At 35.3% G+C, this 25,259-nt stretch overlaps 2 protein-coding genes across 15 annotated transcripts in view; one reads left to right on the forward strand and one right to left on the reverse strand.

Moving 5' to 3' along the window:
* Window positions 1–25,259, reverse strand: part of LOC6577814 (nesprin-1) — a 129,317-nt gene that overhangs the window by 99,839 nt on the left and 4,219 nt on the right. For 11 of the 14 annotated variants that reach the window (XM_044009216.1, XM_044009218.1, XM_044009214.1 and 8 more), the window contains exon 2: window positions 3,043–3,104. In XM_044009216.1, the coding sequence (XP_043865151.1) occupies window positions 3,043–3,104 (62 nt within the window). Of the gene's footprint in view, window positions 1–3,042; window positions 3,105–13,915; window positions 16,455–25,259 lie in introns of those variants that run through there. The other 3 variants (XM_044009230.1, XM_044009229.1, XM_044009233.1) reach the window with 2 other exon arrangements.
* LOC6577815 (sodium-independent sulfate anion transporter) lies at window positions 22,053–25,236 on the forward strand. Its single transcript, XM_002003711.4, has 3 exons — window positions 22,053–22,521; window positions 23,425–24,514; window positions 24,577–25,236. Exons 1-3 carry the CDS (start codon window positions 22,159–22,161, stop codon window positions 25,134–25,136), a joined length of 2,013 nt encoding a protein of 670 aa, XP_002003747.1. The 5' UTR covers window positions 22,053–22,158; the 3' UTR covers window positions 25,137–25,236.

A 25,259-nucleotide genomic window follows, 5' to 3' on the forward strand; every position in this document is an offset into this window, starting at 1 on the left:
ACATTCATTCAAGTCTATATGCATTTTTGAATGAATGTTAATCTGAATGTTAACAATGTGTTCATATCTTCTTAATTCATTTTATGACTTGTTACTGACATGGCACTACACTATAACATTATACTATACTTTATAAAATTTTTAATGGGATTATTGTTTATTACATAATTATTTTATATAATTATTTTTAGTATACTATGGCACAATATCTATCCTACATTTCTTTTAAAAGTTATTGTAAATAAAGTTAAAGCCTCTTTTCTGACAGCAAAATGGAATTGCGTACTTCGTCCAGTTTTGATTAATGTTAGACAAGTTTTCAGCTGTGTAAAACAAGTTTTTGGTTACTTATTTCTACAATTAACAGCTAAAAATGATGATGACTTGAATGGTAATCAAAAAAATCTAGAACATACTATGAACATATACATAAATCAAATCTTATTTATTATATCTCCAATTTAGCTATTATAAAGCCAAAACTTGTTGTTTCTTCTCATTTAGCTAAATTTTCGCCAGCTAAAAAGTTGGCAACACTCAAATTTATTGCAGACGTGTCAAGGAAATGGGGAAACCTTTAAATAAAATAGGCGTGGGCAGTTCATGAGATCATTGATTGAAGTCATATTTCAGCCAACTGCAGAGTTGCTGAGCTGGGTCCGTTATGCAATATGCAAATGAATTATTTAATATGCGAAGCAACAACAACAACGGCAACAATTTGTTCAATGTTTGCTTATTTCATTTCATTTATGACTACTTTTTTTTTATTTTTTTGCAATTGCACAACAACACTTGATTAGCACATTTCATCGAGAGTAAAACATGAAATTGTCGAAGCCTGGGCAGAATGTTGTCTATTGTCGATGCGCTAACTAAGAGTAATGTATTGAATTTGTATTTGCTTAACATATTGAGCAGCTGTCAATTTACGCCTAGCAGTGTGAGTGTATTAGTTAGTACTTCTACTTCTTTCGGGTAAACAATTTGTAGAAACTGCCTACAAATGGGCGTATCCCTCAACCAAATTCAAGTTTTTTCACTTCTGTAACTACTTCAGTTCAAGGTGAACCAGTTATGTCATTCTCCCTCACTCACACATTCACTCACTCAGTCAGTTAGTAAGTCACTCAGTCAGTCATTCATTCAGTGGACGACCCGATTACGCACTGTGGTCATTGTTCACGGCATTTGATTAAAATTTATTAACTAATTCATGCGCTGCTCAAAAGCAACCACAACAATGACAATAACAATAGCAAGCATCACACGCCTGTCACATTCCCAGTTGCCGACATATTTCGGCATGAATCTGGCCGGTTTTTTCAGCCTCCGCTGACAGCTCAATAGCCAGGCACAAGCATGATTCGCTTTAACTCAATTTGTTGTTGTTGTTGTTGCAGTTGTGGGTATGTGCAGTGCAGTATAATTCACTTTTAATTTATTGAGGGTCTACTAAAATTTAAACAAATTTGCGTTAGCGCTGTCATTAAGGTTTGTTGGATTAACAGCTGGGAACAGGTTTTAAGATGAGGCTACAAACCGACTCAGTCGACTCACAGATTCATACCTGTAATGACAATTTGGCTTTAAAATCTGATTGGAATGAGCTCCATTCCAGCTGTATTAAATGAGCTGTCATCATGAGCTGTATAATCAATTCATATTTATTTATGTACAAAAGTTTTGTCCAGCCTTAAAGCATCAATATAAATGGGCTCAACTTGGGTGTTTGACCAACACTTTTTGGTAAATTCCAACTTTGGCTAAAACTTCCAATTTATACAAATTTCATTTATAGAAATTTTTTTTTGAATATAAATTTCAAATTGAATAATTCATTTTTTATATTTTAACCAATAAAGTAAGATATCAACGATTTTGAGATGTGTAAAACTTGTTTTATGTATTGAATATGAGCCGTGGAACGAACCGCTTATATTTTGTTTGCCAAGTGAATGGAGTATATTAGTTTACTGAAATTTATGTCTTGCTGTTCGTTCATTTATTTGTATGAAGGAAAAGCAAATATACATTACGAATAGATTTATTTGTAGTAGCAAGACAAGACCCAAAAATATTAATATGTTTTACTATTTATTATAATTTTATTCTTTTTGAATTGTGAGCGAGTATTATGCAGTCGGCTGAGTTCAACCAAACATTTCTATTTACTTTGCATTTAGCAGGCTTGCTCATAATATTGCATTCCTAATATCATGAGTGCATCAATGTGCTGTATCATGGCTAAAAAAAGCTATAAATTATTAAAAAGATTTTTAATGAAGGGTGTGTAAAAATGGGCGTAATGACAAAGCTTTTATATATATCAAATGATATCCATTGCAATCACCGGTTAAATCTTAATGTTCTTTATAAAAATTCATCATACAAAAAGTATATACATAATACTTATATATTACAGGCAATATCAACCAAGAAGAAGTCAGTCTATATCTCTAGTATATTATAGCCTTCTCTAAATATCTTAATTAGTGCTAATATATCTGTATATCTCAAAACTGCATTAGTTATCCCAGGTTGTCAGACCACTTGCTTTAAACGCCTCTCAGATGTCAGCTGTAAATTGTCTGAGCTGTCTGGGCAATTACCAAAGTGAATGGACTGGATGGCCAAATTGGCGCTGTTAGGTGTTTAAATTAGAAAGGATATACATATACGTATGTTGGCGAGGTGAAAGTGGGCTAGAAGACGGTTGCAGTTCTAACTGAACTTGGCATTGGCCAATTGACAATTGGGTAAATCGTATCTTGGCTACGTTCTCAACAGAATCAAATCATTTAATTTTATTTATTAATTAAAAATTTAGCACGCAATTCAATTTTTGCGAAAAACAAACCACGAGCTTTATTTCACGGTCGTGCCACGATTTCGCACGTTTTTTTTTTTTTTTTCAATTGTATTGCTCTGGACTAATTTGCGATCGATATGCAAATCTCACGGCCAGGGAATGTAGATAAAACTTGTGCTTCGCATCGATTGAACTGATACGAAGACATTGAGAGAGACACAACAACTCACCTTCAATAGGTATGAATTAATCCAATTAGTGAATGTCTTCTTCTGCACACGTTCCTGCTCCTCTGTAATGAGAAATGTCGTAAAGAAAACATAAGAAAATTGTGTACAAACAGTGCCAATGCAATTTGTAATTAAATGTAAGACAAGCAACGAATTGTCGAGCCTCGCGGAAGGCAACAACAGCAAGTTATCTGATAAACAACAAAAAAACAACAGATAAGATACATTTCCCCGTAAACAGATACTTTGCTCTCTTTTTGTCTCTATTTGTCGGCTTTAAGTGTTGCCGACGCTTGTAGCTAATGTTTGCATTAATTGAATTATCAGTGAAATGTTAGAATGAATTTCAAAGCCTGATGATATCATGTTAGACAAAATGTACATAGATATAGAATAAAATTTGATATCTATAGCCAGGCACAAGCCTGGCCAAGCCAGAGCTAAAAGGTAAGGTTTTGTCATAAGATTCAAATGATTTAAAATATTAAGTTGTTTTTCACATTGTTTTAAGTTAAATCTATACTGGAATTATTTGAGTGTATGCCAGGAGTGTGACAAATAAAAGCCAACGCAAAATAAATGTCATATACAAAAATAAGTTTGAGTATTTCAATTTTTTTGAAAATAGGACAATATCATAAAAATATAATGAAAAGAAAGTCTCTGCTTTGATAGCGATGCTTCAGACATTGCCTGTTCTAATATGATATACTTATATATATTATTTTGCTAGTACCATCTAAAAACCGATCTGCTTTTCAATATCTACTTTTGAAGTACAGCTTTTCATACAATTTTTTTTGTCTATTTTTGTACCCTGAACCCATTTTCAATGGGAAGTCAGGGTATAATGGTTTTGTTTCTATAAATCTTTAGATAAAATTCTTAAAGTAAAATCAATATATTGTAATCATTATTTTTAAATAGTTAAAAACTTCGTATTCCAATTTTTTATTGTCCCTTGTATATAAAATACATTTAATATACTTTCAAAAAAAAAAAAATTTTTGAGATTTTTACTTCAAATGTTATTAACCTTTTGCTTTGTGCGTTCGCCATTTCGATAATATAAACAGCATCTTTTTTTGATTACCATAATTTCAATTTAGCGCAAACGCACATATAAATAATAAACAATTCATTAAAGAACAGCAATGTGTAAATAATTAAACAGAAATCAAACTAGACAATGCTAAAAGCTAAATGCTTTGTGATTCATTTCTGCTTGGAGAGTGCAGCTACGATGACTTCTCATGGCTGTCATAAGGCGGCAGCTGTCCAAGCATTACCAGAATCATCATTCCACCCAGTCCACATTTCTACACAGCATAAAAAATATGACATATAGTGTGTGCTGCTGCTTCTCGCTACTGGCGAGTGGCCAAAACGCATATCTATAATATATACTGAAAATAGATTTCAGGCAATTTTTCAAAATGGAAAATTTTCGAACAATTCATAGACAAATAGAATGTGGTTCATATAAAACATTACACAGAATAAATAAATAAATATCGCAGCATTTGACAGACTTCTAGCACTCAAATGTCAAATTTTAGCTAATTGCTGCCGCAATTTACAATGCAGGTTAAATTATTACAATGGAAATTAGAAGATTTTTTTTTTTTTTTTTTGGTCTAATTTTTTTAATATTTATTTTTTCATTTGCTGCGCGTGTGACGCAATTTTCTGGCACATTTGCAGCAAATCCGAGAAAATAATATTTAAATAGAAATTAGTTCAAGGTTAAACAATTTGCAAGCAACAACAGCTAAGCAAGTCATTAATATATATCTCACATAAGATCTATGCCATATTGTATAAGAATTAAGCAATGAAATTGCAACATTCTCAAATAGACTCTTGCACTTAGTATATAAATTAAAATGAACTTAAGCAAGGTAAAATATTTTCAATGTTGTCTCGAAAATTGATGTTTAACTATTTCTAATGGCTGCTAAGTATTTTTATATTCCTAAGAGACAAATATTTTATATTTTAAATGGGCCCAGAGAATTCTTATTTAAAAACACGAGATGTGTTCAAAAACAATTTTTGTTCAATTGATCAATTTTGTATTTAAGTTAAAATTGCTAGATCCCTTTTAGCATAATGTTGTTTCCCCATTTCCTCACTTATGCCTAAAAGTTTGACTGTCTTGAATGTTTTTATACAGTGAGATTGATTTTGCGATACTACTTAAATATACTTTATATGCTAATAAAAATTGTTCAATAACAAAACCATAACTCATATTAATGTCAAATGCTAATTATTTCCGTAAAAAATTGAGTTTTAAATATGGGAAACACTAAACTCTAATCCCCTTGAATAGTATTCAAGCCAAATATCTCTTTCAGCTTTCAGCACGTTTTGGCCTATTAACCAACGTACGTACAAATACATATGAAATACAAATATATACATATGTATGAATATTTGTTGTTGATGGTCACTAAATTTAAGTTGTTTTGGCCAAAATGTTTACTTTGCTACCTACTCGTCTTGCAAATTAATGAAACCTGAAATTTGAGGTTTTAGGCAAAAACAAAAAAACAAAACGATGCTTTGGGAATAAATTATAGGCGGCAAAAATCAAATCTGGTTATTGCTTTTATCGGCATTTACTTGATTTGTTCTTCTTCTTCTGTTCAATTCGAAAACTAGTTAACAATTGAATGTATATATGTATGTTTGTATTGAATTCCAAAAATATACTTCAATGTTGATAAATTTGACTTGCCTTTTTTGCTAACTCACAATTTGTGTTTGCATTATAAATATTTGTAATCAGCAAATACTTTCGCTAATTGTTGCCAAGATATGGAAACAAATTGCACTTGAAAAGCAAATAGTAGATAACACCAAATTAAACCTACATTAAAAAAAATAGAAAAATAAAAAACAAATAAAAATACTTATCAACAAAGCAACGAGGATTAAATACCCCAGCTGATATATGTATTATTGAATACCTATAGATATGTACATACTACACTCACTTAGTCATAATTTTTCATATTTTACAAGTTCCTGTTCTAGCAAAGATGAATTAAGAAGTTTATTGTAAAAATAGAGATAGAGAAAGACAGATAGAGTCACAGAAACTCCATCAAACTAAGCTTTACATTTTATATTACTGGTATATGACAAATTTTATAATCACATATAATTAAACGTTACTAGTATATACACTTAAGACTGCTATGCATCTAAATATAAAATATAAGCCACAATTGAAACCGTTTAACGATTTTTTGCTCCCAATTGCAAATTACACTCATATATAAATAAATGTTGTTTCTTATACCCTGAACCCATTTTCAATGGGAAATCAGGGTATAATGGTTTTATTGAAATGTATGTAACAGGCAGAAGACGGCGTGGCAGACCCCATAAAGTATATATATTCTTGATCAGGGCGACGAGCTGAGTCGATTTGGCCCTGTCCGAAAATCAGTTATAAAATTATATCTCCTACATCTTTGGAGCTACAGTCTCTAAATTTTGAATGTATATTTATATGCATTTTATACAATTTCGGTTTTTGTTGAAATTTACCCCCCCCCCTAAATCAACCCCCTCACCATCACCTTGATCTAATTATAATTATGATCATGAAGATCGTATGTCCACAAAAAAAGTTATCAATCAATTAAGTTTTCATAGTAAGCGCACACTGCAGCCCATGCGTGTTTATGCGTGGGTGCTTGTGTGTGTATGTGTGTTCAGGGGATCTCGTAGTCGAGCAGTCTCGACTAGAGCTTTCTTACTTGTTTTTTTTTTAATTTTTTCCCTGAGTAATTGCTCTCAAACGTGACTTAAACAAATAAATATTGAGAACTACTTATTTAATAACAAAATTCTAAGCTGGAAATTCTAAGCTTATTGTGCTTATATACATATGTATCTTGTATATAAGAAAATTGTGCAAACCACAAATAAAAAAAAAAAACTATTATTAAGTATAAATACATAAATAAATGTTAACCTAAACAAACATTAAATAGAAGCCAGCAGCTCGAGAATAGAAAAAATATAATTGTTAAAAAATATAAAAAGAAAAGTAAAAGCAAAAGAAATTTTTGTACTCTTCCAATAGATAAATCAATCAAAAGTTCTAAAACAATGAACAGCGTTAACTAGGTTAAGCCCTAAATAGAATACAAACGTTTAGGTTGAATGACTCTGGGATATCTTGTAAATTTCAATTTCTAACTATGTAAAGCCCGACTACGAACAAAAAGCAGCAAAAGCTCAAGAAAGAAAAAAAAAAAAAAAAGAAAACCCTCGGGCAGAGCCAAAGACCCAAGAAACATAAATTATTCAAAAGCAATACAAACAAAACAAAACTGAGAAAGGGAACAACAGTATTTTGCAGAAAATGTTTTTTGTTTTTTTTCAATGGTTCACTCAGTCAGTAAGTTAATGATCATAATTATAATGATGCGGCTGGTGATTATTATTGAAGTTTTTTTTTTTTTTTGTGTCTAATAAGCAAAACGCTGCGCAGTTAAATAGGGTTCAAATATAAAGAAATATATATATATATATAAGTATATAGATATGTATATATATACACATACAAGTTGCAAACTGTAAACAATTTTCAAATTTTCTATCAATTTTATTAAGCGTGAAAAAACATCTCTAAAAAGGCAGAACAAAAGTCTGAACAGTTAGTAAAAGTTTGAAGCTGGCCTCGTTGCATTCACACACACACACACACTCACACAACCCAATGCTGTGTGTGTAAAAGAAATTACAAATACAAAAAGATACAAAACAATTGTGCAAATAAAGTGTAAAAATAGTTTATTTTCGTTTATGCAAAGCCCCCAAATTGTTTGGCTTTCCCCTAACCAAAAAATGGAAAAGAACAAAAATTCGATCGCATTTGCATAAACAAAATAACGCCGAAGATGTTGTAAATGCGAGGCAACCCCAGGGGTACTTAGGGGCATTCCAATGTCATGTGTTATAGCACATAGCTAGAGATTAACCATATGCTAACGGAAATGTTATAGATACGAGTGTGGTGTACTAGCATTTCCGTGACTATAAATAATTGTGTATTTGCTTTAAAGCATTGCGAGCTGCAAGACTTAATACTAGTAAAAAAATTGTAGAACTGGAATAGCTTATATAAGCCATACACATAATACTCTTGATAGATTTTGTTTTATATATTTTACTATTAATTTAAATAGTTGAAATCGGCAAAATTGATCATAAAATATATCTACTGAAGCAAAAAATATCTTCAATTATGCAAAAATATTTTGTTAAATATGATATACATAGTTACTCAAGTACATCTCGCTGCTTATTTCAATAATTATTTTATCAACTGTTTAAATTCGTTATTTTACTTTATTTACGCTCGATGAGTTCGCTGAGGTGTGTTCCCGCTGATGGGGCCTTACACCTGTGGGCGACAAGCGATCGACAAATTTGGAATCTATGCGATTAAAGATACGACGTTCATTGTTGCACTTTACTGAACAACTCGGATGAAATATTTTACGCTTGAATACGTTCCTTCACAGGTAGCTGGTCCTCATTCGCTTCATTCACACATCCGTCACACATTTGCAGTGGCATGTCATAAATTATATCTATTAGATCTACACACGCGTTATGAATTGCGTCATGTCTTCAAGGTATAGATATATACATATAATGTGTCTACTAAATTTATTTAGTTATTCTTTTAATACCACACACTAATACCAGAAGATAGCAAAGGCAAACGCAAACGTAAATAGGATGATTAAGCACCCGGTAACCAAAGAAACTCTATGGGCTGCTTTCCCATTTGGTGAGCCTCACAGAGAGAAGAACCAAACCATAAACAGATTTCAAAAGACAGCCCACGATCAGGCTGGAATGGGTAAAAAAAACACACACAGTTTTTGCATACTTATCTTGATGAGGTTCTTTAGAGAACACCAACCTACCACATGCTCAACAGCTGTCCGACTTAGCCCACATTTTATGTGGGTGTCTTTTCGCTTTGAAGAAGATTTTTCGAGCAATAACTTTTCAGGTTAAGTTTTGGGAAAATAACTCGAGTTAAGTGCGCCGACAGTGAATAGATGAATGTGCACTTGAAAAAAATGAACTTCGATAAACTTGTTTCGCTTCTTAAATTACAAATCGCTGTTCAAATTTCAATAACAAATACACTCGGTGGGGCGCCAACTTCTCGCTCGCTCGCGAGTTGTCGCAACCACATTTTAGGCATCAATTAAAAAGCTATAGCTAAATCTATAGACCAGTACACAATATATATTGATACTGACAGCAACAACAACAAGAACAACAACAAAATCAAGCAACATCAATAAATAAATAATTCAACGCGATGATCTCACAGCGACACACAGACAGAACGACAGTGGGGCAGACTGATAGACGAACGGCTGGACAGTTGTACGGCTGCTGATCGTTCTGGGCATTTGACAGGCAGATTTGAGAGATAGATAACGCCATTTAAGTATTGTGTGTGTACCCTATAAAAACTGAGTGAATGTGGTGTTATATACTGTGGAGTCAGTATCAGTAGTATTTTAATATATATATTCCCTAATCTACATGGTGAATCATAAGTTTCGCTAACATATGATTCAGAAATGTTTTGATTTACATCGATAATATCATAGAAAAATATTATATATATATTTATATATTGTCTTATCTTTTCATAACATCGTTTTTATGTCTTTAAATATAGTAGAAATACAAACAGTAAAAATTTTATTTCGATAAATAACGATTCTTTCTGCAAGATTTTTTTTTAGGGCTTATGTACATAAACCATTTATATAAAACTCAGAGCTCTGAAATAGTTAAATAAAGGGCAAATAAATTTTTATTTCAGACCGATAAATATCGATTAACAATCAGTATTTCAGTTTTTCCTCATAAACAACAGCTAAAAAAAAGTCCTAGACGTCATCTAAAACCATTAAAATTTGATTGACTATATGCATATAGGGCATTAGATAGTCGTTCAGTGTCACCTTGATAACTAATTTATATAGTCATTTCTAACATTGTTTGCATGCTTGATTCCTTTCATTTTCGTTTTCATGTAGCATTGAGTATTGGAATTGTATGTCTGTCAATAAAAAGCATAATCACATAATCACATTCATATTCAAATGATGAAAACCAACTTTTTGGCACTGAATTGTGGCTTCCATGGCGATGGGAGAGGGGTATGAACCTTGTGTTGACACAGTAACTGATATTCAACGGTATTTTCGCCAATAGCATTCGCATGACTATTAAATATGCATTAAAAGGCAACTCTTGACTCTTGGTTGACCTCAAAATTGTAAGCTATTTGTACCTTAATGAAAAGCCCAATAAAATTGTAACGCAAAAAGGCAACCAGGCAACGAGCCAATCAATAATTTTATAGATACTATATACATATTTATGTAGGTATGTCTATGCATATACTAGTATATGGCATGTCAATTAGCATACAGTTGACATGTCATGTCAAACAGTTTATAAATTTATTAAGAGCGCCCCAAAGTATCGTGTGCCGATATCTAACCCATAACACTCAATCACAAAACTCCCATGTTGTGCATTCGAAGCTCCAAGTTTTTAAGCTGATAAACTAAAGCAAAGAAGAACCAGAAACTAAACAAAATGGCCAAAACACGCAATCTAAACATATTGGCAGAGTACCGTTGACGTTAACAACCGAATTCTCCTACTATGTATAAGGTATATATATACATACATATATATTTATATATGTATATACATAGCTGTCTTATATCTATAGTTAAAAGCAAGAAATGCACGCTAACTTTATTTATGCCAACTAATTGTCACATTAAATTGACTAACGAAATAAACGGGTTTACTAAAGTTAAGCCACGACCTGTAGATACTCCAATTTTTCTGATGTTCTTTTGGAGTCTTGGTATCAGCTATTAACGTTTTTGAACTTTGAGTTTTACGATAAGAATAAATGATATAAGATATCTAAAACAAACAATGATAAACTTGGAACTGCGTATGACATGACTTCATATTTGGTTGTTTGATATGCGGCATAAATATAAACAATATATTTATCTCAAAATGAACTTGATCTCTGTAAAGAGCCCACCTGTAAATCTTTAGTTCACCTGTGCCATGCTACTTGAATTTGTGTAATGTTTCCGTATTTTATTTAATAGAAATTTAATTATATCTTATAAATAAATATAATCCCTGGTACATTTTCAGCTAGAAAATTACTAATTTTGTAATCTATAGAAAACGATTTAGTGATTTGACTTATTTAATATACGATTCACATAGATAACGCAATATTTATATTTATATTAACAATCAATTTATAGCTTAATCGCTGCAGGCTAAACAAAAAAAAATAGCAAAATGACCCAATTCAACTGCAAACATTGAAAGTGACAAATCAAATGCCACACCTACTCTATACATATATTAAAAGACATATATATATATATATAGTTACGCTTAACTAGAACTGTATATACATAAGATAGATTTGTGTAGACAGACCAGTTGGTGAGACAATTAGACACTTAATTGTTTGTTATGCTTAACATAATAACGGAGCAATAGGAGGTCACATAATAACCGAAAAGCCAGAGACCCAAAGCTGGTAAACCCAACAGCCATACAGCCAACAACCCGCATACCCCAGCCACCCATCTTTTGGGTGGTTGCTTCGAGTGGTTTTTGGCTGCCAATGAATTGTGTGTGTGGGGACACGGGAAAAAAGAGGTAACAGCCAGTTGCTGCTGCCAACACAGTTGAGGGTAAATATACATAACAAACGCACTGTATGCGCGTTTTTATATACCTACATATAAATAATGTATAAACTGACAAGTCAAAAGTTTTAGCATATACTATATAACGAGCCGATAGGCTAAAGTGCCAGCAGCAACAGCAGCGGATGATGATGTCATTTTGGGCAAAAAAAATTTATTGATTGTCTTGGCAATAATTTATTTAGTAAACACACACACACACCCATAAACAGCCGGACATGCCCCAAAAACCACAGAAGTAATTCCACAAATTGACCTTGACATTCAATGACCAGCCGCAGTTTGAGATCTCATCTGATCGAAGCAATAACGAATAATGACAGCTCATGATTAGAATCAATACAACGAAAGTGTGCTAAAGATAATATTAATATGTGTCAATATTGAATGCTATTAAGTACTAACTTGCTAATGGCGGCATATAGAAATTAAGCATTAGCTAAATATAATTTCTAGAATCTAGCTTTAATAATTTTGAATATTGTAAGAATTTTTTTTTTATCGAATTTAGAAAAAAGCTAAAATGATTTTGACTAAATTATTTCAATATTTATTTTTATTTTATTTATTTTTATTTATAGAAATTGACTAAAAAACCTTTAAAGCTAATTTTCATTAGAAAAAAATTCTAGATACATTTTTTTTCCGAATTCAAAAATTCTTGCAAGAAAGTTGTTCTCTAAGGTTTGCCAAGTTAATTTTACTAACAAAAAAGATTTTTGCATCTATATCGTATTCTATGCTAATGATCAAAATAATATCTCAAATAAATATATGTCAAAACGTTTTGCACTAAACGTTTATTAATTCAGAGAGATGAGGCAACAAAATTAATTTTTTTCTATTGCCTACAAATGAGACGTTCGTATAGCTAATTCGTCATTTCATTTGAGACGTTCGTATAGCCAAAACCGGCATTCCATTTGATATTTTATTATCATTCTAAACAGTTGTCAGTCAATTGCGCTCGATGAAATCTATAAAATTAAACATTTGGTTGGTATTTTATATTTAGATGCGTTCGGCGAGTTATCTATATAAAACTAATTGCTAAAAATTTAAACAAAAGGCGGAAATAACTAGATAAAAAATATATCAAGAAATCTTCCGTCATTTTTAAGATGATTAATTCAACGAGATTTCATTTGTCATTTAAATCCACTTCAATTGGTGAAACATGGGTGAATCTAAAAAAATATAAGTAAACACTTTATCCTCACAAAGTTGACTGACAAATAATTGATATTTCTATTTACTAACAAAATATATTAATACCTGCCCAAGTAAGCTTTACTAATACCAAATGGGAAGCTAAACTGTGTGAACAAATGAAATATCTTTGTACCTTGCGCTGCAGCCTATGCTAGCTTATCTGTATATATAATATGTATATATGCTCTCCTCTATTATATATTGCGAAAAAATAGAATTCGCAAATTAATTATTATATAACAAAAATTGCTGAAGCGATAACAAAACAGAAACCAAATTATTTGTCTACCAAATCGTGCGATATGAAAGATTAAGAGCTACAAAAATTTAATCGAGTCAGGCTAATAGAATGAGTACAGCTGATATGTCAAGTAAAGATCGATTACTTGATAGTATAGGAGCGAGAAGATAATGTCAAATGATACTGCAATGCGGAATTGAAGAATACAAAAATAATCGGTCAAAATGAACTAGATATATTTGCATATGAATACGATCGAATTCACAAATTCGATTCGAGTTGAATTTTAAGAATAATTTTTGGAAACTTGAACCAAAAACTGGTATTCTAAAACAAAGCGATTGAATCGGGTCGATTGAATTGTAATATATATTTTAGTTTTGTTTTACATGAACCAGAAGAGTCGGTTCAGCTAAATTACAAAATATTTTTTGATGTGGCCAAAAATAAACTATAAATACTTTGAATTAAAGGAACTTTTGCATAAATATTTCATCCGAATTTTGTGTACTTAGATCTTTAAACAGAACACTCTATATCTTGACTTCAACCACATTTGTTGCAACGAATTAAGCTCTTTGGATAATTTTACCTCGTTTCTCCTTGATGTGGCTGTCGTACTGGGAATTACTGCGTGCGAAATTGATCGACGCCATGGTGGATTGGAACTCCTGGTACTCGTGTTCGGGTTCGTTGATGTGGGTGCTACGGTTACTTTGTTGCGCTTGAGTCTGATAATCCTGACGCAGACTCTTGCTAAAAGTACCGATGCCGCTCAATGCATGCGCCGACGAGGGCGTTGTTGAGCGCGTGGGCGTGGACACAATCACAAGACTGCTGGCCGGCACGCCCTCAGTATCGGAATCGTTATCGATGACGTCGACGTTCGCGTCGTCGCTGATGCGTATCTGCGAGGCGGTAAACGAGATATTGCCAGCGTTACTCGGACTCGCATTCGAGTCAATAAAACCGATTGATTTACGCGACGTTGAGGACGTGGAGGACCGCTCGGACCGTTCAGATTGTGTGGTCGTTGTCGTTGTGCTGGTTATCGTTTTGTGGCTAACAATTTTTCGGGATTCTTCCGTCGAAGAACCGCGCAATTGGCACGTTGCAGCTGGACTAAACACCTCGTCCGGCGTTACTGTTTGCGGTTGCTCCTTCGTGCCAATCGGCGTGGATGTTAGCAGTGTTTTTGTTGTTGATTTTCCCGTTTGCCATGACAGTTCGCTGGGACGGCTTGCTCGTTGCCGTTGCTGTTGCTCCTGGTGCTGTTGTGGCGTTTCGTTGCCACCCACTTGGTACGTTGTTTGTTGGTACAAACGCTGACGCCGGCGTGGGTTGCTACCCACGGTAATGTCAATGTTACCCGTTGCCATAGCATCCTCGTCGTGTCCACCAAATTGACGAATGCGTGCACGGACTGAACCATCAGTTTCATCGTGTTGCTCGCCCTGTTCACCGCCGGCTAGCGGTGACTCCAGCTCATCCTCCAATTTAATTAATATACGTCGGCCACCCGCGGTCATATCGACGCTGTGCGGCGAAGTGACACTCGAACGCTCGCTGGACACACTGGAACGTGACCAGGAGGGTGAATCTCGCGGCGAGACGTAACCCTCGCCATGGCGATAGATTTTCTCTTCGGCATAGCCACCATCACTGGTCCTCGAGGAGGTAATGATGGTGCGAACGCCATCCACCGCTGGCACTTCGCGCACCGTGCGCTCGCCGTCCAGAAAACGCTCCAGCTCCATTTGACGAGACAAATCCTTTTTCACAGTGCGTCGCGTGGTGCGCAAGGTGACATTGAAAGGTGACAGCTGATCCTCCACATTGCCCACCTCAGCGCCCGGACTTATGCGGCTGGTGGTCTTCAAGGTGACATTGAACGGACTGGCCGTGTGCTCGCTGGTCACTTCGACACGTCGCGGAGTCGTGTGACGCAGGTGCACCTGCTGGAAAGCCAGCTTGGCTGCCTCCGCTTCGGCCAGGCCACGTTGTCGCTCCTCACGCAAACGTCGCTCTATTTCATGCACATCGATATCGAAGGGATTCTCTTCGTCGTAATCGTCCATTTGCTGCTGCCGCAGTTCATCTGTGCCCAGGTCGGCCGGGCGTTTGCCAGTGCCATCGGACCACACCTTCTCGTATTGGGCCACCTTCTGGCGGAGGCGTTGCGGCGGTGTCCCCAATTGTAGATCGCTGGTACTGCTGGAGGTGGTCAGTGACGTGGTAATGGTCTTCATATACGTACGCGTCACTGTGGACGTCTCCAGCTGTTTGGTTGCCGAAGTCTCTTCCTGCTGTTCGACATTCTCTGTGGTTTTCTGCTCATGCGCATGGCGCCGTCGAACAGCTGGTATTGGGGGCACGTCCTTTCCCACATCTATGCTCGCGCCGGCATCTATGGTTGGATCCTTATGCCTGCCTGGATCTGTGCTATCGGCCATGATAGCATCGGTTTTCTAATACGCTTGTCGTTAGGCCAAAATGTCATTTGGGTTCGCTAGCCACAGCCTTGTCCTTTTGTCCTGCTTCGCTAATGCCGCCTCGCTTGGCAGCCCAAATGCAAAATTGATTTTTCTCACGCAACGCAGCTACAACAACAACAACAATATTAATAACATCAGCTTTTCCACTGAGTTTTCCTTGCTCGGGAACAACCCCCGTGGGCCCTTCACTTTTTTTTTTTTTTGTCACTTATGGCCCGCTCGTAATTCAACTGTAATTTGTTAAAAGCACACCACACACAATTTTTAATCACCGAAGCTTTTTAGATTTTAGATTTTAGATTTTCGGTTTTTTCTTTTTCTTTCTTCTTTTGGTTTTATGACACAATTTAATATCACATACAACGACGGTGTCGTTAGATAAAAAACACGTATTTCATTCGTATATGCCTGAGACGCAAATTTGATTTAATTTAGTTTTCGGCATAAATTCTATAGTCCACTTCTCCACACAATTAAACACTGACTAAAATGGCATGCCCTCGGCTAGCAGACAAAACATATTATAGTCGAGCTTCAGGTTTCCTTTGTTCCGTTTCCAATCCGTTGTTGTAGAAAGCCGGTTCGATACTGAGTCGTCGCCATCGTCAACGTGCTGCGCCTTGTCCAGAGACCAACAACAGCGGCAGAGCCACCAGCAGCAGCAGCAGCCCAGAGTACTGGCTGGACTATAGTAATCGTAGTAAAGCTCAAATTTCGATGAGAGAGCGTGAGCGTAACGAGAGCCGCTGCGCAAAATGTTTTTCGTTTTTTGTTGTTGAGAAGAAGAGAGCAAAACGTATACGAATGCGAGAGCACATTTATGTTATTTACGCACTGTGATGGATGTTTACCCACACCGTGTTTTCTGCTACGGCAGCACGTACTTCCACGGCTTGTGCTCTTAGAGCATAGGCGAAGTTAATGATTGTTTCAAAAGGATTATTCTATTATTATTATTATACAGTTTTATATTATTAAAGATGTACGAACTAATTTTTTTTTCTGGAGCCACGCTAGATTTATAAATTATATATTTATTCAAAAATTATTGACCCCCCAAATTATAATTCCACAGTTCATCAATATTCTATCTATATATTTCCTAACCCCCTAAGACTTCATGCATTGCTAAACAACGACGACACTGAAACTGCCCTACGACTATGAAAAATGCCGATACGCAGAAAGCTCTTCTATTTTTTTATTGGGCAGTAAAGGCTTGAATGAGCACTGTAACGTGCGCTCTCATTTACTTGCGCTCTCAATGCCACAAATCATTCACACGCTCTCACACATACGCTCGCTCTGTAACTCACTATCTCTCTCTGTCTATCTGTCTATACTCATGCATGCAGATGTATGTGTGCGAAGCTCAAGTACAATTTAACTTCTTATTGCGCTTTGCTTTGTTATTGTTGTTCCTTACGTCTTCTACCTGTGACATCATGAGCGTGAGAAAATACCAATTACACAGTGCTGGGTGGTTGTTTGTAACAAACATATAAACACAGAAATGAACTCACACGCATGCAAACATACGCTCAGAAAAATTTATAAGTACATATGTATGTATGTCTATTGGTATGTAATTCGACACTCGCTCGAATAGCGATTATAAAGTATTTGGCAAACATGTGCCGTTTATTTTTTCGAAGTGGCGCCTGCATGGCAAATGTGGGTCATCACATAATAAAGCTCAGCTAACAGCATTTAATGAAAGTCATTCATGAAAGCGCGATCGGCCGCCAGTCACAGAAACCAAAACAAATGTTTATTTTTTGAGCTTACATAATCGCCGTTTGTGTTTATCACATTCAAGCAAACACGTTTTTGGAGCCGCATATTGAGCTAGGCTAATGACGTCACGCTTTGGTGATTGCATTCCAGTTGGTTGTTGTTGTCAAATTAGAAGTTGACCTTAAGCCACAGCAAATTTGTTATGCCAGACAAATGTATATTTACAGAAAATAAATACAAATCAGTTTGTGCATTCATATGTATATAAGGTCAACTTATTTTTGCAATCAACTTTCATAAATACTTAAAAAGTTTAAAAACAAAACTCATCTATCAATTGTCACTCCCCTATCAGATGTTAACATCTAACGTCAATAATGTCGCTGCTAAGAAGATCCACATAAAGTGGATGGAGAAATTCTATATACTGTAGCGCTGCTCTCTAGGTACAAAGATCCCCATAAAAACAAACACTTAAATCTTTTTAACAACAACGTGCACATGAATTAATTGGATAAACAATCGTGGCTACAACATCTGGGCAGCACAACAACAACAGAAGAATAACAATAACAACAATGTAAATTATATTAGACAACGTAAAGCAGAGTGTGGCTGTAAAATGTTAAGTGGGCAACCGCACTGTGCCTATAAATAGCCAATGTTATTTTAATCAGAACAACAGCTGCTGTTAGCCTCTTAACAGAAGCTGTTAAGTTCACTTTATGGATGTAAAAAGATGCACTGTGTAATTCTGATATCTACGAGTGTTGTTGCATTTGTTTTAAAATACCCTATGCATTTCATTTCAAAATTATTTAATTGAATAAGCAAATTAATGATTTTATATTTACGATTTAAATATATGCATACAATTTATCTATATATGTATTTGTTGCTTATTAAAAACTTAAAATATTAAATTGAAAAATATCACTTAACAATAAAAATTTAATTTAAGAATTGGGATAGAGTCCTAAATTTGCTGGAAATAAAATATATTTATATATTCATTCTATTTATAGTTCACAATTGAGTTGAATAATATGTTGCTCTTGTTCGAAATGTATCAATTCGTAGACTTTATAACAAAACACTGAATATATTGATGATTTTATAAACATATTGAAATCCATTTCATTTCAGACGGATATATTTATCATCCATCAATCTGCATTTCTTTTTGCTTAAGTTTGAGCAAACAAAAAATTTTCGCATAAACATTTGTTTTCAGCACTTTTCAATATTTTCGGTTAGGCTAAAAATACATTTTTTTGGCCATTTATTTCGCACCTAACCATAAAGTTGGGCACTTTAATGGAAAGGCAAATGCAAACAAATAAAATATTTTTTTTTTTTTTAATATTGACTCGAGCACTAAAAGCGTTTTTGTAAACAGACATTCTTCCAGAGTCTAAACTATACCTACATATATACATATATATACATAGCATCAAATAAATGAGTCGAAAAGTCAATTAAAAAAGAAACCAAGAAAGAGAATTGAGCTCCTTTAAAGATTTGACCACCAAAATATTTGCGCTGAAATTAAGCTATGTAAACCATTAAAACTATAAGCCATCAAAATATTTTCGAGCACACACACACGCTCACTATTACCAGAATCATAAAAAGGCAATTAAAAGTCGCACTGTCAACTATTTTGATTTGTTTGAATTGCGGCATTTGCATATGTCTCGACTATATCTATATATCTACATATATCTATAAAGTATGATTCGCGACCGATTTTTACGTGCAGAATTTATTAAAATTAGTTTCGAAACATCTATTTATAGCTATGCATTTCATATGTTTGCCATTTGCTTTTGGGGGCGTATATATATAGATACATTTAACATCCCGAATGGATCCACGTCATAATAGAGAGAAAGAAAGAAATGTCTATTTCGATTATAATACAATTTTATACAAGCGAATCCAGTTGGCTTATGTAGCTTACATTTATGTTATTTTAAACAAGACTAATTATACGAAAATTTATTATTTTTTTATACTAATTCACAAAAGTGATTTTTTCTAATATATTAATATATCTTTAATCGAATCATTAAGTTTCCGATTAGAAAAGTAACTAACATAGTATAAAGTAAAAAAATAAATATAAAATAAAAAAAACAGCAATAGACACTTAAGCCAGCAGACAAAACCCATATACATAACTTTACTATTGACCAATAAAACATATGAGCTGATGCGTAGACTAGAGCTTCTGGAGCTTCTTCTCAAAGTCTAATCTAAATCTTAATTACCGATATATTACCTCAAGTTTAGCTCTGATCTAAAATAAAATTGCTCACACTACATATTATCTCAAATTTAACTCTTCTTTATCACTAAAATTCTCTTGATATCAAAAGACAGTTGACATGAAGAAAAAAAATTTGTAGGTATCATTATAATTTTCATTTGTTTATTTATCTAGTATTTTATACCAATGATCATTTTTTTATACTAAAAGAAAACCTGTCGCCTTTTACTTTTATTTTAAATTCCTTTATTTTTAATTTCAGCACAAAATCCCTTTTAAAAATAGATCTAAAATATATTTTATACATATATATGTACATCTGTGCACAGGCGAGTGCAATGAGAAAACCCAGAGAAACGAAACAAATGCTGAAAAACTTAGGGGAAAATGAAAAAATTGAAAAAAACTCTATTTTTAATCACTTTAGTGGCGTGACAAGACAAGTTCGACTATATTGAATACAAGACGAGAAACGGCTCAGAATGAAAATAGCCGGAAAAGCAGGGCGAATGAATCGACTAAATATAGCAGAGTCATACCCGATTCCCTAGATGATATTTTATACCAAACTTGAAGCATTTATATATTTGTATATATACAGACGATTAGCTCGTGCTCTTTCTTTTTGGCCGGCTTTGTTGGCTAACAAGACAATTGCAACAACAACAGCCATATAACAAAGAGCGAGGCAAATGCAATTTATAAATAACAAAATGTAGGCAGCATTTCCCCCGTGACATCAGCGCCAGCATCATTCGAACATGAAAACTCATTTTCACTCGCTGCCGTTGTCTCTCTAAACAGCTTTAATTGTACATCCATATGTACATACATACGTACATACATACATACATACCCATATACATCAATAGCAGACGTGCCATAGACAAGCTGCGTTTCAATGTAGAAAAAGTGATCTCATTGCCTTTGTACTTAGCTAGAGATATATAATGCACAGATATTTACACACATATATATACTTCTACTTAATACATATATTCAAGTCGTATAATCAACAAAAGGCTTTAATACTCGTAAACCTTGTCGACAGACAGCTAAGTGTGATCATCATTTTGCGTTTGACTTTGGTTTACAGATCACATTTACAACGTGGGTTTGAGTCGATTGCGTTAAAAATAATACAATCTATCAGCAAGATAAATTAGTTTAGCTCTTACTCAAATTTGAAATTAGCGTTCAGCTTTACAAGTTTCCAATGATGGATAAAGTGGAGTTATTTTATGTATTTAAGCAGAGATATAGCACTCAAGAAGTGTGAAAACTATTTTGAATTTTTCCTAAAATTTTTGGAAAAAATATATTAAATAAGTGAAAAATTGAGTTCTTCGTGAAAATTCCTTTCTTTATCTGAGCAGTGCTCTGTGAATAGGTATATTTTACCGGGGCATAGTGGAGAATTTGTAAAATGCATGGAGAAGAGTGATGTAGAAGAAATTTCGGCAAGCAAGGACTTTAGGCGATTATGTGGGAAATTTAAACTGATTTAACAGTAAAGTCTTAGACACACTTTGTTTATATTTTTAATGAACTTTTTGCACGCCAGGCACTTAATTAAAAGGAAATGTTCTAAATACGGCAATAAATTTAAAAGGGGGAATTTCATAGCAACTTTGTGAAAGTTTGGCGCACAAATGTATACTTAAATTAAAAATAATAAAATATATATATCATTAAATTTACTATATGTAATTTAAGTCTGCTGTTTCCATATATATAATATATTTATATAGTATAAGAATAAGTATAGGCATAATAATATTTTATATATTGTTCTTTTTTGGCTATAAAGCCTTTATGAGTTGCCAAGCAAATTAAAAATATATTTTAGAAAATTGTGAAATAAAGAAAATGAAATGATTTTAGGCTGTGTCTATATCCAAGTGAGATAGATATCATATAACGCATTTAGCAAGATATCGATCTGCATCAATATTTACTCACCCAATAATCGGAGGCCAATTGATAAGTGGAAAATTTGGATCAACAGTTGACACTTGGATAAACAACATTGGGGGGCTGGTCATCGTAATTTATGGTGTGAGATTATAGTACGCTTTACGCGCAGCTAACTGAAACATACAACCTATATCCCGCTCCCACATCTACGCCATTGGCTGTACAAACAGAAGTGGGAGCCCGCGATAAGAGCCGCGTGCCGCCAGTAGCCGCTGCCAGCAGCAGCGGCAGCAGCAGAGGCAGCGCAGCATTGCTCAAGATATAACCAGTCCAATCTAAATTCCAGTCAGTCAGTTGATAGACAGCCAAGATCGCAGTTAAGCAAAGAAGCAAAAATTAAGAAAAACTGTTAGAATGTCCACGCTTGAAAACGAGGTCACATTCCGCCAGCGGACCCAACTCAATCAAAATCTAGAGTCACAGTTTAGCAGCAGCTCCACAGATATCATTCTGCTCACAGATCATCGCACCTCAAAGTTCAAAAGTCTCGAGCAGTTGGAAGCTGCAAAGGGCGACTCGTATGAATCCTGTTGCAGTCGGCACTGCGGCAACATCTGTCGCCTTAAGACCCTGAAGAAACGCCTGCCCATTCTCAGCTGGTTGCCCAAATATAGCCGCAGCGATGCCTTTGGCGATCTGATTGCTGGCCTGACAGTGGGCCTTACGGTCATTCCCCAAGGTCTAGCCTACTCGGGCGTCGTTAATTTGCCACCTCAGGTAAGCTCCACTAACGGATATTGTGCATGTGTCTGTGCAAATATGTTTTCACAGCCTTATCTTTATGGGCAGTTCTAGGGCCTCTAAGTGAAAATCATAAACTAAATAAATATAATAAGAAAAGTGATATACTTTTAAGTACGCATAAAAGATGCTGACGTATGCACGCATTTATATGCTTATATATTTTCTACTTCATATTGTACCATGAAGTAAATGAACAAATATATGGATAGTGAGAGACAATATATAACTTTCAAAACGTATTTCAAACATTGTTATAGAAAAGGGAAATCACGTATTTAAATTTTTAAACGAAATTCATCGTAAAATCTTAAAGCAACTACTGAATAGATTTACATTACTACAAAAATAAAAATAAAATAAAAAAATAAAAATAAAATAAAATAAAAAAGCACAAAAAATTAAATTACCATAAATAATTTTAAAAAATAAAAAATTGTTCATTAAATTAGGACTATAATATATATATATATTTTTTTTTTTTTGTTTTTTATTGTCCTAATTTAATGAACAAATTTTTATTTTTTTAAATTATTTATGGTAATTTTGTAATTTAATTTTTTGTGCTTTTTTATTTTATTTTTTTTTATTTTTTATTTATATATATATATATATTAAAAAAGCAAACTTTAAAACAAAAAATTAAATTACAAAATTACCATAAATGATTAAATCAAATACAAATTATATCATTAAATTAGCACAATAACAAATATATTATATACACGAAAATGTGTTGATAAAGGATGAAGAAATTGATATATCAACAACGTTTGATAAGGCTTGAAGAATCCTATTGAACTGCTTCAACTGAGAATTCCCCGTATTCAACATTTCTCTTCATCTCGTAATCTTTTCCCTAACAAATTCCCTTTTCAGTACGGCTTGTATGGCTCGTTCATGGGCTGCTTTATGTACGTGCTGCTGGGCACCTGCAAGGACTGCACCATTGGCAGCACAGCTGTCGCCTCGCTGATGACTTACCAGTTCGCCAAGGGCTCGTGGCAGCGCTCGGTGCTGCTCACCTTTCTCACAGGCTGCATTGAGCTGCTGATGGCGCTCTTCAAGCTGGGCTCCCTGGTGGAGTTTGTGTCGGGTCCGGTGAGTGCGGGCTTCACCAGCGCAGTGGCGCTAATCGTATGCACCTCGCAAATGAAGTACATTCTGGGCGTGAATAGCGACGGAGCTTCCTTTCTGCAGCGCTGGATTAGTATGATCCAAAACATTGGCGATATACGCTTAGCCGATAGCTGCTTAGGCGTTGGCTGCATCGTCATACTCCTGATCATGCGCAGCCTGGGCAGGATGACCATTGGACCGAAGGACCAAAAGCAGCGTAGTCGCTGCCAGCGCATTGTGAACCATCTCATTCGTTTTGTGGGCATCTCGAGGAATGCAACTGTGGTGCTGGCCACCACGGTGATAGCCATGCAACTGGAAACGTCTGGCAGGAATCCCTTTCAGTTGACGGGCTTTATACCGCCTGGGATGCCAACTCTGGCGTTGCCACCCTTCTCAATTGAGCCACAGCCTGGCAACGCCACAGCCGGCATTCCACCCGTAGCGGGTGAAACCTTCCTGGAGATGGTGCAGGGCTTGGGCTATGGCTTGATAATAGTGCCGCTGATAGCACTGCTCGAGAACGCATCGGTGTGCAAGGCCTTTGCCAAGGGCAAGCCCATCGACATGACCCAGGAGATATTCGCCACGGGCATGGCCAACATAGCCAATTCCCTCTTCTCCGGCTATCGCAGCAACAGCGGCCTGGCCCGCTCGGCCATCAACAATGCCAGCGGCTGTCGCACCAGCATGTCCAATTTCTACATTGGTCTTGTTGTGGTGCTCGCTCTCAGCTTTCTCACCGAATACTTTAGCTTTATACCGCGAGCTGTGCTGGCGGCCATACTCATATCGGCGGTCATTTTCCAAGTGCAATACCAGATCGTAATACCCATGTGGCGCAGTAAACGTAAGCGAGAGCAATCATTGATTTCCTCTTCTCTCCCTACTCCAGCACTTTCCTCGTTCTAGGCTCTGATCTGTTGCCCGGTATTTTCGCCTTTATCACCTGCCTGGTGCTGCCCTTGGAGATTGGCATTCTGGTGGCCATTGCAGCCAATCAGCTCTTCATACTTTATCACTCGGCACGGCCCAAGGTCCTGGTGGAGCAGCTGGAAACGGAGCATGGCGTTCAGTTTCTCAAAATCACGCCCGATCGCTGCCTGATCTTTCCCTCCGTTGAATTCGTGCGCAATATGGTCATCAAGTCGGGCAGTCGCAGCTCACTGCCCATCGTCATCGACTGCACTTATATCTATGCAGCCGACTTTACCGCCGCCAAAGTCATCTCCTCAATGGTCGCCGACTTCCGCTCCAGACAGCAGAAGATTATATTCTTCAATCTGAAGCCCAGTGTGGCCAGCATATTCGAGGGATTGAATACCCGACTGGTGCTCTGCTATAACACCTATGCACTCAGCCAGGAACTGAGACCAGATGAGGCTATGTCCCCTTCGTTGGATTCGCTGGACCAAAGTCAACGCACCGATTGCGTAAGCGTGGCCAGCACACTCTCTTTGGCCAAGAGCTAAGCTAACAAATTGGCTATGACGATATATCTATATACCTAACATATAACTAGAATAGTTCCCGAAATAGTTGTATAAGAAAGACTTTCATTTGTATTAATTTTTAAAAAATATTTTTAAAATATA

Source organism: Drosophila mojavensis, unplaced genomic scaffold (genome assembly GCF_018153725.1).
Source record: "Drosophila mojavensis isolate 15081-1352.22 unplaced genomic scaffold, ASM1815372v1 contig_49, whole genome shotgun sequence".
Classification (NCBI taxonomy): domain Eukaryota; kingdom Metazoa; phylum Arthropoda; class Insecta; order Diptera; family Drosophilidae; genus Drosophila; species Drosophila mojavensis.